The sequence below is a fragment of the Hemiscyllium ocellatum genome, chromosome 12 (genome assembly GCF_020745735.1).
Source record: "Hemiscyllium ocellatum isolate sHemOce1 chromosome 12, sHemOce1.pat.X.cur, whole genome shotgun sequence".
In the NCBI taxonomy this organism is placed as follows: Eukaryota; Metazoa; Chordata; class Chondrichthyes; order Orectolobiformes; family Hemiscylliidae; genus Hemiscyllium; species Hemiscyllium ocellatum.
The window spans coordinates 8,078,821-8,092,461 of record NC_083412.1 but is presented as its reverse complement, the minus strand read 5'-3'; the positions used below and the strand labels follow the sequence as shown (position 1 = coordinate 8,092,461).

At 43.7% G+C, this 13,641-nt stretch overlaps 1 protein-coding gene across 3 annotated transcripts in view; it reads right to left on the bottom strand.

Moving 5' to 3' along the window:
• The window catches only part of vwa8 (von Willebrand factor A domain containing 8), a 345,890-nt gene that overhangs the window by 52,660 nt on the left and 279,589 nt on the right, over positions 1-13,641 (bottom strand). For all 3 annotated transcript variants that reach the window (XM_060833282.1, XM_060833283.1, XM_060833284.1), the window contains one exon: positions 6,169-6,325. In XM_060833282.1, coding sequence (XP_060689265.1) covers positions 6,169-6,325 — 157 coding nt within the window. The remainder of the gene's footprint in view (positions 1-6,168; positions 6,326-13,641) is intronic.

Here is a 13,641-nt window from a genome sequence, read left to right as displayed (position 1 = left end):
CAATATGATTCCTAATTGCCATCTGAGCTGGCCCAGCAAGGCCCAAGGCAGAATGCTGGCTCACCTCTCTTCACAGAAAAGAAAGGTCGTAAAATGGTTCAGTGGTTAGTTCTACTGTTTCATAGCACCAGGGACTCAGCTTCAACAGATCCTCTCGATGGAATTTACACATTCTCCCTGTGTCTGCATAGGTTTCCTCCAGGTGCTCCAGTTTCCTCCCACAGTCCAAAGATGTGCAGGTCAGGTGAGTTGGCCATGCTAAATTGTTTCATAATGTCCAGGGTGAGCTACTTATAGGAAACTTGGAGGTGCAGGGATGGGATAGGGGTCTGGGCGGAATGCCATTCATAGGGTCGGTGCTAAGTCATTGAGCCGAACGGCCTCTTTCAGCCCCGGAGGGATACTATGATTCAATGAAAGAGTAATTTGTAGCTGATCAATAGGAGCAGCTAAGAGTGGAAGACATGGGTATAGTATTCAACAGATCTTCCACTCAGGACATTTGTAGCGATATCATAAAACAGTTAAGGGTACTGATGAAGTTTCTCAACATCCAAATCCTCTGACTAAATGCTTTGCTCAGGCTGATGAATGCAATGCAGCACTCTTGTTGCTGTTCTCATCTTTTTTTGATTTTCCTGGCAACAAAGACAATCTCAGAGCTTCTTCTGGAATGTCTGAAGTCACACTTTGTCACTGGCAAGATTCCAACAACCAGAGGAAATTGGCGATTCATAAGAATGTGTGCCAAGTCTTTCCCTGCTGTGTACATAGGGGCATCTCGATAACTCACATTGTGGAAACTATCTCCCTTCAAGAAGATAATTACAATAAAAAAATTAGAGGGATACATTGAATGTGTCTGAGTAGGAAAGAGTGCACTGCACACTTGAGTAAGAATTGCAATTGTGGCACACATAATCATTAGTACAAGGGAAAGTGAAACAGCCTAAGTGGCTGAATGGCTTATTCTTGCTTCTCTGTTACAGTTTATTGTATTTGAGAATTCAATGGATACTAAAGCACTTTATGTTTGAGTATGAAAGGAGTTTACTGTGTTTGAGTTTTAAAGGTGTTGAGTATTAAAAGGGTGCACTGAATGTGGTTTGAGTATTAGAGTGATTTCATTATGTTGGAGTATTAAAAGGTGCACTGTTTGTGAATTAAAGGGGTTTACTGTGGTTGAGTATTAAAAGGATACACACGATGCTACAATGGTGTTAGCTTTCTGGAATGAGATAATAATGTACAAAGTGACACTAAGTCAAGTCCACAATTAGTATATCATCCTCAGTTGATATGAAGAATTCCCAGGATTAAGTAAGAATGATCCTGTTGATGACAGAACTTACATGACAAGCTTCATGAATAGCTACAGAATATGAAACAGAGCACTTTTGATTTTAATACAACGAACAAACTCTGAATGGTCTTTTTAAAACTCACTCTCAGAATAGACTGCACTTATATTCTCCAGCAAGTTCAATGTTCATTGGTTGTGTCTATGGTTTGTTAGATGTTTCGATATTAAGCAATTGAGTGGTTTAAAAAGCAGATGTGCCTAGTTCACAATTCACTGTAGACTTTGTAAATAGGTTCCTTCATGCAGCAGAACAATTCACAGAAAATCCTAAAAGTGTTGATCCTGACAAGAAGTTGGAAGGATTTCATGAGAGGACAAACAAAGGTCTGTTCACACATTTAATAGGCCATTACCAACGAAAATGAAAAAAGTTTTCGGAAATCCTATACTCAAAGTTGTTTACACTAGAAAGAAGCTTACATAAGGCCCTCCGAACCATGAACCATTCTGATTTGGAAATATACTGCTGTTCCTTTGCTGCTGCTGGGCCAAACTCCTGGAACTCCCACCCGAACAGCAGTGTGGGTGTCTCTTTATGTAGTGGATTGCAGCGGTTCAAGAAGACAGCTCACTACCTTCCTGAGGGCAGCTGGGAATGAGTTATAACTGCTGGCCTAGAAAGAATATTAACTGTTCGTTTGCTTTTTCTTTTTCCTTAACTCTGACTAGTTCTAATGAAAGCTCATCAATCTGAAATATTTACACTGCTTCTCTCTCCACAGATGGTGCCTAATCTCCTGAGTGTTTTCAGCACTTTTTGTTTTCATTTCAGATTTCCGTTTTCTGCAGCATTTCTCTTCCACACTAAGTTCTATTTATCTTGGTTACAAAGTTCTGTTCACACGTTTGGATGGGCCATACACATTTGGAACTCCATTCTCTGTGGTGGGGCAAAGCTGCTTGTTGGAGTCAGCCTGGAACAGTGATGATCATGTGTCCATGTTTGGAGACACAGATTGATAATGAGTGAGTCCAGAGGTTGATAAAGGGGCTGCACATCAGTAATGTAAAGGAATGCAAGAATACAGCATGATGGCAAAGTGAAAGTTGAGAAAGGAAATGGACAGTCATTGCTTCCTTAGGAATGTGCCAAAAGATACCTTTGAGTTGCCCCCATATTAGAACATAAGATACAGGAGCAGAAATTAAGCCATTCAGCCCATTGAGTCTACTCCGCATGCAATCATGGCTGATAAGTTTCTCAACCCTATTTTCCTGCTTTCTCCCCATGATCCCTTTGACAATAAAGAACCTATCTGTCTCCGTCGTAAATATATCCAATGACCTGCCTCCACAGCCTTCTGTAGCAGTGAATTAAATGTTGTGAATGGTAGTGGATAACTCTTCATTTGGCAGTCATAATAATGGCTCAGTTGGCAGGGATCTCAACTGAGTTGGAGGTTCTGGGTTCAGGTCTCAATCCAGAGACTTAAGTTCAAATGTAGGTTGGCTATACAGTGTGGTACTGGGTGCCTGGTAAACAATCTTTCAAAACTACCACAAAAATGAATCTCCATCTGTTTCTCAGATGGACCCAGGAGATTCAGGATGGTTTTTGGAGAAAGGCAAAGCAACTGTATAGTGGTTCGAGTCAGTCAACTGACATCGTCAGGAAAGAAACCTGATCTTTATCACATTGCTAATTATGAGATCTTGCAGCATGTAAATTATATTTCTTAAAAGAACAGGCAGTGATTAGTTAGCTCAGTTGGCCACTATCCCAGCTTTAATCCATGTACTGGCTGTGGTGGTTTATGCAGGCTGACTCCTCACCTTGTATAAGTTTGTAGAGTGCTGACCCTTAGAGATAATCAATAGCTTTTCTCTATTGGAAAGAGATGCCTATGGCCCTTAGTAGACTGTGGCAAATTAGCTTTCACCGTAAAAGTCATATTTTTATTTAGTCTTTCATTGGATGAGGCAAGATGAGTATTTTCTGCCTATCCCTCATTGTCTTGAACTGAGGTGCTCACTCGGCCATTTCAGATGGCAGCTCAATATCCACCACAGAAATTACCGGAGAAATACAGCATACCTGGCAGCTTCTGTTTTGTCTCCAGTCACCCTTCTTCAGAATTGATAGCAGATAGGAAAAGATGGTGTACAACTGAAGACCGAGAGTGGGGAAAGAATGAATGGATAAGCAAAGAGATGGAGCCCAGGAAGAGAAAATTTATGGAAAAATTAATGGATGCTAATGGGGGCGGAAGAAAAGTTGCTAATGGGAACCATAAATATGTGAAAATGGGTCACTTAGGCTGAAAGCAGTCCGTGTGGTGATAGAGCCTAGAACGTGGGAGCGAGTCAAGGACATGGGTGCAGAGTGCTCAGGTTCTAAAATGATTGAACTCAATGTTGAGTGCTGAAGACTGCAGCAAGATGAGATGTTGTTGTTAAAGCTTACACTGAGCTTCACTGGAGCATTGTAGCAAGCCCGAGACAAACATAGTAACTGGAGGCTCAGGGTCATTTTTGCAGACAGAAGATGGGTGTTCTGCAAAGTGGTTGCCCAATTTGCATTTCATTTCCCCAGTGTAGAGGAGACCACATTGTGAGTGAAGATTTGATTGAGTGAAGTACAGGTAAAGTGTTGCTTCAGCTGAATAGTGTGACAGGGGCTAGTGGATATTGAGGAGGGAGGAAGTAAACAGGGCAGGTGTTATTGTGATTGCATGCTGATGAGGGAGGGGAAGGGAATGCATGTCTGGTGATAGCATCATGTTAGAGGTGGAGTAAATGGTATCTTTTGATCCTTTGGATGTGGATGCTGTTGGGGGTTAAAGTGAGGACCAGGAGGGCCGTATCAGTGTTGTGGGAGGAAAGAGAAAGGATATTCGCGCTCCCCATCACTTCATCACTACAACCCCTACATCATGACGGTCTGCTTTCAGCACAGCCAACCCATTTTCACATACATATAGTCCCTATTAACAGTTTATCTTTCTTCCTCATTATCATCCACCACTTTGTCTGCCTAACTGCTCACTACTTCCCCACCCTGTCTTCAGTATACATTACCACCTTTTCCAGTTAGAATCATAGAATCCCTATAGTGCAGAAATGGGCCATCCAGCCCAACAAGTCCACACCGACCTGCTGAAGAATAACCCACACAGAACTATTCCTCTACTCTAGTACTCTACACGTACACCTGACTAATGCATCTAACCTAAACATCCCTGAACACTATGCGCAATTTAACATGGCCAATTCACCTAACATGTACCTAACATCTTTGGACTGTGGGAGGAAACCTGACGCAGACACATGGAGAATGTGCAAACTCCACACAGACAGTTGCCCGAAGCCAGAATTGAACCCAGGTCCCTTGCACTGCGAGGCAGCAATGCTAACCACTGAGCCATCATGCTGTCCCTGAGAAGGATCACTGGACTTGACACATTAACTATTTTTTCTCTGTAGATGCTGCCAAACCTGCTGAGTTTCTCCAGCAATTTCTATTTTTGTTTCAGATTTTCAGCATCTGCAGTTCATTGTTTTACACAAGAGTTAATTATGCTGTGTTAGCCTGATGTCACATATAGACTGAATATAGACTGTGTTAGCCTGATGTCACATATAGACTGAAGGTCGATATCCTTCTCTGCAGGAATAAGTTGGGTTTTTAAGATAATTAATGATAGTTGTCATGGTCTCCATACTGAGACTAGCTTTTGTTTCAAGGTTTTCTTCATTCGGTTTAACTTCCACAAACCATTGTGGTGGAATTGAACACAGAGCATTAGTGTGCGCATTTGAATATTCAATGATATCCGAGTCGCCCATCACGTCATCAACTGTAAGGGACTCTGGGACACTGTAAGGCTGAGAATTACGCTACATAAATGCTAATTCTTCCTTTTCTCATGTAGAAGTGGATTAAAATGAGCTTCTCATTTTCAGCTCTGATCTCCAGCATCTGCAGTCCTCACTTTCTTCTAGCAGCTAAAATGAGCTCCTGCAGAGGACAAAGTTAGATGACATGCAAGCCCTTTCTAGGATTCCCCACATGGAAACATTCTAATCTTGGTCATACAATCACAGGAAGGATGGGTATCAGTGAGATCTGAAGCTGGTGGTGGAATCAGACAGAGTCACACCAGGCTGGGTCTTCCAAGCAGACAACTCGACAATAACAGAGGTATGGGAGCTCCGTGCTCTCTTTTATTCTGTATCTTGCTTTTTTATTTCCAGACTTGCTCAACAATGTGGAGGAGCTACAGTAAATTTCAAACAAAGGGGTGTTTACATATTCCATCAACTTGAACAGTTGAACAGTCTATGCTGGGATTTATGCTCCACATGAGCCTCTCCCCCAACCTAGCCTTAAAAGTACCTATTTTTAATCAATTCAGTGATTCCCTGGGCAACAAGTTGCACATCATCACCACACTTTAGGTAGAGACATTTTCTTCTGGATTGCCTGTTGGATTTATTAATGGCTATCCTATATTCATGAACTCTGTTTTCTGTGTCCCCCACATTTTCTCTGCATTTCATTAAGAGGTGATATGGAAAGCTGTTTTCTCTTTTTCCCATTTTTTTTTATCCTTCACCTTCTCTGCACCCTGCCTCACTATCTTTTTCTCCCCACTTTGGCCTGTTCACTCCCAATGGTCCCACAAGTGACTCAGGAAGGGGAAGAGTAACAGTGTGAATTCTTACTCTCTATTCAATATGTCACCTTCCCTTGAAATTGCAGTTATTTCCAGGCTGAAGATATGAATTCGCTCCTTTAATTATTGGCATGAATGAAAAAAGAAAGACACGGTGTTCTGTTATGATGACAGGCTCAGCGCACACACCTTTCCTTGAAAGCTTTCTCAGCCATCGCTCTTGCAGCTCTTTTCACTTCTTCTGGCACTGCGTCCTTTTCAGCCTGTGACACTTGGTACACTTTGTGCCCTGCATCCAAACGATAGGGACCACCTTTCCCACCTAGTCCAGCAGTGTCTCTTCCACCTGGAATGAAAGACGAGCATTGATTGTATCTGAAAAGGGGGAGTGTACAGAGGACAATGTGGTGGTGAGCCAGTACAGACATGATGGACCAGATTGTTTGGTAAGGAAACTTCATGTGTAATTATAAATGCTTGGCAAACAAAGCTCTACAAACCAGCTCATCGCTTTATGTTGCTTTGGTCATCCATGGAGATGCCTTGCTTGGTTGGATTTGGGTGATGATGGGTTTGGATATGCCTTTTACACTTTCTGTATATGCCTATGCTACAAGCTTGAAGGGCTGGATGGTTTTCCTTCAATTCAATGACAGTGCTTATCGACAGTCCCCCACATTATACAAATGACATCAGTTGGCTCACTGAGTCTCCTGTTCGTTTTTTTATTTCATTCATGGGATGTGGGTGTCACTAGCTGGACTAGTATTGATTGTCCATCTCTAATGGTGGGAGTGGTGAGTTGTCTTCATGAACCACTTCAGCCCATTTGGTATAAGGACAATTTGCTATTGTGGAGGAAGTCCCAATATCTTGACTCAGAGACAGTGAAGGAACGGTGATCCATTTCCAAGTCACGATGGTGAGTGATTTGTAGGGGAACGTGCAGCTGGTGGTGTTCTTTTGTATCTGCTGTTCTTGTCAGTGGAAGTGGTCATGGGCTTGGAAAGTGCTGTCTAACGCGCCTTGGTGAATTTCTGCAGTGCATCTTGTAGATAGTACACACTGCTGCTACTGAGTGTCAATGGTGGAGGGAGTGGATGTTTGTGGATGTCCTGCCAATCAAGTGGGCTTTTTTTTCTTGAATGATATCAAGCTTCTTGTGTGTTGTTGGAGCTGCATCCATCAAGGCAAATGGGGAGTATTCCATTACACTCCTGACTTGTGCCTTGTGGGAGTGGACAGGTTTTGGGGAGTGAGCTAGCCGCTGTGGGATCTGATCCTCTGATTTGCTCTTACAGCCTCTGTATTGATATGGTGAGTCCAGTTGAAATTCTGGTCAATGGTAACCCCTATGATGTTGGTGTGAAGGAAGGGTAGGCAGAATGGAAGGAGGAGGCAGGTAAAAGAAAGAGAGGAGGAGATGGAGGAAGGGGAGGGAATTGAATAAGTTGGGAAAGTGGAAGAGGGAACTGGAAGAGAAAGGAGCATGGAGAAACCGAAGAAGGCAAGTTGAGAGAGGGAAAGAAAGTTGAGGAAAGAAGGATGGGGAAGGTGGCAGATGGGATTGGGATGGAGGTATCGAGATTTGGGGGAGACTGAGACAAGGCGGGTGGAAGGAGTGGAAGAATGGAGGGTAGATTGGAAGCGAGTAGGGAGCAGCAGGAGGTGAAGGGGAGGAGGAAAGGGAGGGAGGAGAAGGAAGTGACTGTCACTGCTCAATCTGAACTGAAAACAAAGAATGCTGGAGGTCACAGTGGGTCAGACAGCATCCATGGAGAGAGAGAGAGCAACCTAATGTATTGATGACTCTTCATCAGAGTTAAAGTGAAGTGTGGACAGGATAGCATTTAAGCTATAGTTTGGGGGGGGGGGGGAGGGGGAGAGGAGGTGTGGGGGAGGAGTGGGGGAGGTGTGGGTGAGCCCCCCCCATCCCCCCGCACTTCAACCCCTCCCCGACACCATCCATGCTGCCTCCTGCACACTTCACTTCAGCTCAAATGAGGAGCCATCTAGACTCAAAGCATTAGCTTGTTCTCTCTCCATGGATGCTGCCTGACCCACCGTGATCTCCGTGAGCCATGCAGCATCTTCAGGACTTCCTAAAGAAGGGTTATTTATACCTGAAGCGTTGATTTCTCCACTTCCTCATTCTGCCTGCCTTGCTGTGTACTTCCAGCTATCTACTTTGGATTCCAGCATTTGTAGTTATTTTTTGTCTCTACCGCTGTGATCTTCAGCGTTTTTTTCAGTTCAGATTCCAGCATCTGCAGTAATTTGTTACTCAATCTGAGATGGATTCTAGGGTAAACTCAAATCTCTTACACTTCAAAGGGCCTTAAGTGACCTTTTTCTTGTTTCCTTCAATAGAAACAATCCCGTTATCTCAAATGTCTTCGCATATCAATCTGGGGAAGCTGCTCTGGGCAACCATTGCAGCCTTTTTTTCTCTACTGGGGAAAGTGGCACTCAAACTGTGTCCGACCTTAACTGTGTAACAGTCCAATAGGTTTGATGTTTTTCTCAGTTTATCTGGATGAGAGTGTGGACTGCAGGGTGGATAAAGTTACAGACCATGGCACCGTCTTAGAGGAAGACATTCAAGCAATAGAGGACAGTATAGTGAGGGAAAGTGACAATGCAGCCAAGAGAGAGAAAAAGTTGCAGCAGGAAGGGCAAGATCCAATGGTCATGGTTCATGTTGGTACCTATGGCATATGTACAACAAGGAAAGAGGTTCTGCTGAGGGAGTATGGGAAATTAAAATGCAGACCCTCAAAGGCAATACTCCCTGAGCTATGTGCAATTGTCTGAAGACAAATGTCATCCACAATCTCAAGGTATATTGAAAAGGTAGAATGAACACATGTCCCCAGAGCATGAATCTGGGCCTCTGGCTTACTACTCCTGTGTCATTAGCACTATGCTTACATGCCACCAATTTATGGTAAATTCAACCCATGCAAAGTATACCAGCATGGAAGCCTTCAAAGCAAAGAAATGTGCAAAAGCTAGCCTGAGGGTGACAAGCCCAGGGCACCACACTTTACCAGGAAGACAAGACTGAGCCATTTACACAACTGCATGCTGCAAGCCAGTCATAGAGTGATGCATTATAGATCATTTCACGGTGAGTACTTGCAGCAAAGGATGCTGCCTACCTGAAGCACACTGTATATCCAACTGTGCTCCTGCTCAATCCCATCCCTCACTTACTGTCATAGAGATATACAGCCGAGTAACAAACCCTTTGTTCCAACTCACCCATGCCATCCAGATATCCTATATAAATCTAGTCCCTTTTGCCAGCATTTGGCCATATCTCTCTAAACCCTTCCAATTCATATACCCATCCAACTGCCTTTTAAATGTCATAATCACACCAACCTCCACCACTTCCTCTGGTAGCTCATTCCATACATTCAACACCCTCGGCATGAAAAAGTTGCCCCTTAGGTCCCTTTTATATCTCTCCCCTCTCACCCTAAAACTTCTGCTCTCTAGTTTTAGACTCCCCCATCCAGGGAAACAACCTTGCCTATTTACCCTATCCATACCCCTCATAATTTTATAAACTTCTATAAGGTCACCCCTCAGGCACCGACGCTCTAGGGAAAACAGCCCCAGCCTGTTCATCCTCTCCCTGTAGCTCAAATCCTCCAACCCTGGCAACATCCTTATAAATCTTTTCTGAAACCTTTCAAGTTAGGAGGAAGAACGGATCAATGTCTTGTGCAACTGCAATGTGACCTCCCAAATCCTGTACTCAATGCACTGACCAATAAAGGCAAGCATACCAAACTCTTTCTTCATTATCCTACTTACCTGTAACTTCACTTTCAAGAAACTATGAACCTGCACTCCAAGGTCTCTGATCAGCAACACTCCCCAGGACCTTACCATTAAGTGGAGAAGTGCTGCCCTGATTTGCCTTTCAAAATGTAGCACCTCACATTTGTCTAAGTTCAACTCCATCTGCCACTCCTTGGCCCATTGGCCCATCTGAACAAGAATCCAATTGTACTCTGATGTTTGTTCTTTGTTGTCTGCTATACCTCTGATTTTGGTGTCATCTGCAAACTTACTGACCATACCTTGTATATTCACTTCTGCTGAAACCTTGTCCCACGATTTTTGGTTTTGGTCCCAGAGTTGTGTACATTGTATGACTGAATCTCTCTGCAAGTGGAAGTGCCCAAGTTTGGATGGTGAATGTTTGTATGCTGCACACCATAGGGAATGAGTGACCGCAAGCACCTCACACACAATGTGAGTCAATTATTGACAGAACATGTAAAGCATTGGGATGAGATGAGCATTTCCAGAATGGCAACCTGCAAATAGTGCAACATCACAGGGATCAGTGCTGCTGTCACAATTATGTTCAATATGTCAAAATGACTTGGATGAGGAAAGTGAATGCAATTTAGAGAAGTTGGTGGATGACAAAAGAAAAAGCGGGAAGACAAGTGGTGAACGCAACACAAAAAATCCCTGCTGAGGGATCTGGTCAGGTGAGGTGTGTGGGCACGTTGTTGGCAGATGGAATACAATGGGGGGAAATGTCAGTTTATGAACTTTGGCAGGATGAACAGAAGAGTTGAATGTTATTTAAATGGAGCAGGACTGCAGAGAGCTATGAATGATTTGAGAGTTCTCATCCTTGAATCACAAAAATCTAGCATCCAATTTGAGTAGATAGTAGGGAAGGCAAATGGAATACTGTCCTTTATTTCGAAGAGAATGGAACGTAAAAGTGGGTGATCTTGTTTAAAACTACACAAGGCAGTAGTCAAACTACATTGGATTGGATTGGACAGCAGAAGTGTGGATTGGAAAAACAGGCTTCAAGAGAAGAACACTAATGAGATGTGGGGAGTGTTCAAGGAGCAGCTACTGCGTGTCCTCGATAGGTATGTACCAGTCAGGCATGGTGTAAAGGGCCTTGTGAGGCAGCCGTGGTTTAGTAAGGAATTGGAGTCCCTTGTGAAAGGGAAGAAGGCGGCATATGTAAAGATGAGGCGTGAAGGTTCAGTAGGGGCGATTGAGAGTTATAAGGTAGCCAGGAAGGAGCTAAAGAGGGAGCTAAGAGAAGCGAGAAGGGGACATGAAAAGTCTTTAGCTGGTAGGATTAGGGAAAACCCAAAGGCTTTCTATAGGTATGTCAAGAATAAAAGGATGACTAGGGTAGGTATCGGTCCAGTCAAGGATAGTAGTGGGAAGTTGTGTGTGGAGGCGGAGGAGATTGGAGAGACATTAAATCAGTACTTTTCATCAGTATTCACTCAGGAACAGGACACTGTTGCTGATGTGAATATGGAATCACAAATAATTAGAATGGATGCCCTGGAAATATGCAGGGAAGAGGTTTTGGGAATATTGGAAAGGATGAATATAGATAAGTCTCCTGGGCCTGATGGCATTTACCCCAGGATCCTATGGGAAGCTAGGGAGGAGATAGCAGAGCCATTGGCCTGGATTTTTATGTCGTCGTTGTCAACAGGAATAGTACCAGAGGACTGGAGGATAGCGAATGTGGTCCCATTGTTCAAGAAAGGGAGTAGGGATAGCCCTAGCAACTATAGGCCAGTGAGTCTGACTTCAGTGGTGGGCAAAGTCTTAGAGAGAATGGTAAGGGATAAGATTTATGAACATCTGGGTAGGAATAACGTGATCAGGGATAGCCAGCATGGTTTTGTGAAGGGCAGGTCGTGCCTCACAAACCTTATTGAGTTCTTTGAGAAGGTGACCAAGGAAGTGGATGAGGGTAAAGCAGTAGATGTTGTGTATATGGATTTTAGTAAGGCGTTCGATAAGGTTCCCCATGGTAGGCTAATGCTAAAACTTCGGAGGTATGGCATTGAGGATACATTAGAGGTTTGGATTAGGAATTGGCTGGCTGGAAGGAGACAGAGGGTAGTAGTTGATGGATTATGTTCATCTTGGAGCGCAGTTACTAGCGGTGTACCACAAGGATCTGTTTTGGGACCATTGCTTTTTGTTATCTTTATAAATGATCTAGAGGAAGGACTTGAAAGCTGGGTAAGCAAGTTTGCGGATGACACAAAAGTCGGTGGAGTTGTGGATAGTGAGGAAGGAAGTGGTAGGTTACAGCGGGATATAGATAAGTTGCAGAGCTGGGCGGAAATGTGGCAAATGGAATTCAATGTAGCTAAGTGCGAAGTCGTTCACTTTGGTAGGAATAACAAGATGATGGATTACTGGGCTAATGGTAGGCTACTTGGTAGTGTGGATGAGCAGAGGGATCTTGGTGTCCATGTACACAGATCTCTGAAAGTTGCCACCCAGGTAAATAGTGCTGTGAGGAAGGCATATGGTGTACTGGGCTTTATTGGCAGAGGAATTGAGTTCCGGAGTCCTGAGGTCATGTTGCAGTTGTATAAGACTCTGGTGCGGCCTCATCTGGAGTATTGTGTGCAGTTTTGGTCGCCATACTATAGGAAGGATGTGGAAGCTTTAGAACGAGTGCAGAGGAGGTTTACCAGGATGTTGCCTGGAATGGTAGGAAAATCTTATGAGGAAAGGCTGAGGCACTTGGGGCTGTTCTCATTGGAGAAGAGAAGGTTTAGGGGAGATCTGATAGAAGTGTATAAGATGATTAGGGGTTTAGATAGGGTAGATACTAAGAACCTTTTACCGCTAATGGAGTCAGGTGTTACTAGGGGACATAGCTTTAAATTAAGGGGTGGTAGGTAAAGGACAGATGTTAGGGGTAGATTCTTCACACAGCGGGTTGTGAGTTCATGGAATGCCCTGCCCGTATCAGTGGTGAACTCTCCTTCTTTATGGTCATTTAAGCGGGCATTGGATAGGCATTTGGAAGTTATTGGGCTAGTATAGGTTAGGTAGGATTCGGTCGGCGCAACATCGAGGGCCGAAGGGCCTGTACTGCGCTGTATCCTTCTATGTTCTATGTTCTACAGCTGGAATACAGTGAACAATTTATTGGATCCCTTCTCCAAACCAAGATATACCGGCATTGGAGGCAGTTCAGAGAAGCTTCACTAGGCTGATCCCAGATGTGGGACTGGATTATGAGGAAAAGCTGAGTAGACTGGGCCTGGACTCGTTGGAATTTGGAAGAATTAGAGGACCCCTTACAAGAAACCTACAAGATTCTTATATGCCCTTTATGGGGTAGCTGTGGAAAAGTTGTTTCCTGATGTGGGAGAGTCCAGGACCAGAGGGCATAACCTCAGAATAAAGGGTCACATGTTTAGGTCGAAGATGAGGAGGAATTGCTTCTCTCAGAATGCAGTGAACCTATGGAATTTTTTTCTTCAGAGTGATGTAGAGATTGGGTCATTATTCAAGGTTGAGATAGGCAGATTTTTAATCAGCAAGGGTTTAAGGAAAAGACAGGAAAGTGGAGTTGAGCCATGCTGTCATTGAATGGTGGAGTAAACTCAACGAAATGAATGGCCTAGTTCAATTAATGTGTCTTACGTTTATGCAGTTAAGATTCAGATCAATCATGATATAATTGATTGGCATGAGTGGCTGAATGGTTTCCTGTTTCTCAGAGGCAATCAGGAATAATTCCCCTTGATGACCATGGATCACTCTAATGGAGTCTGACCACTGCTATTACCAACAACGATTGTGATGCTGGGAGACTTTGCTCCAATAGTGAATATTCAT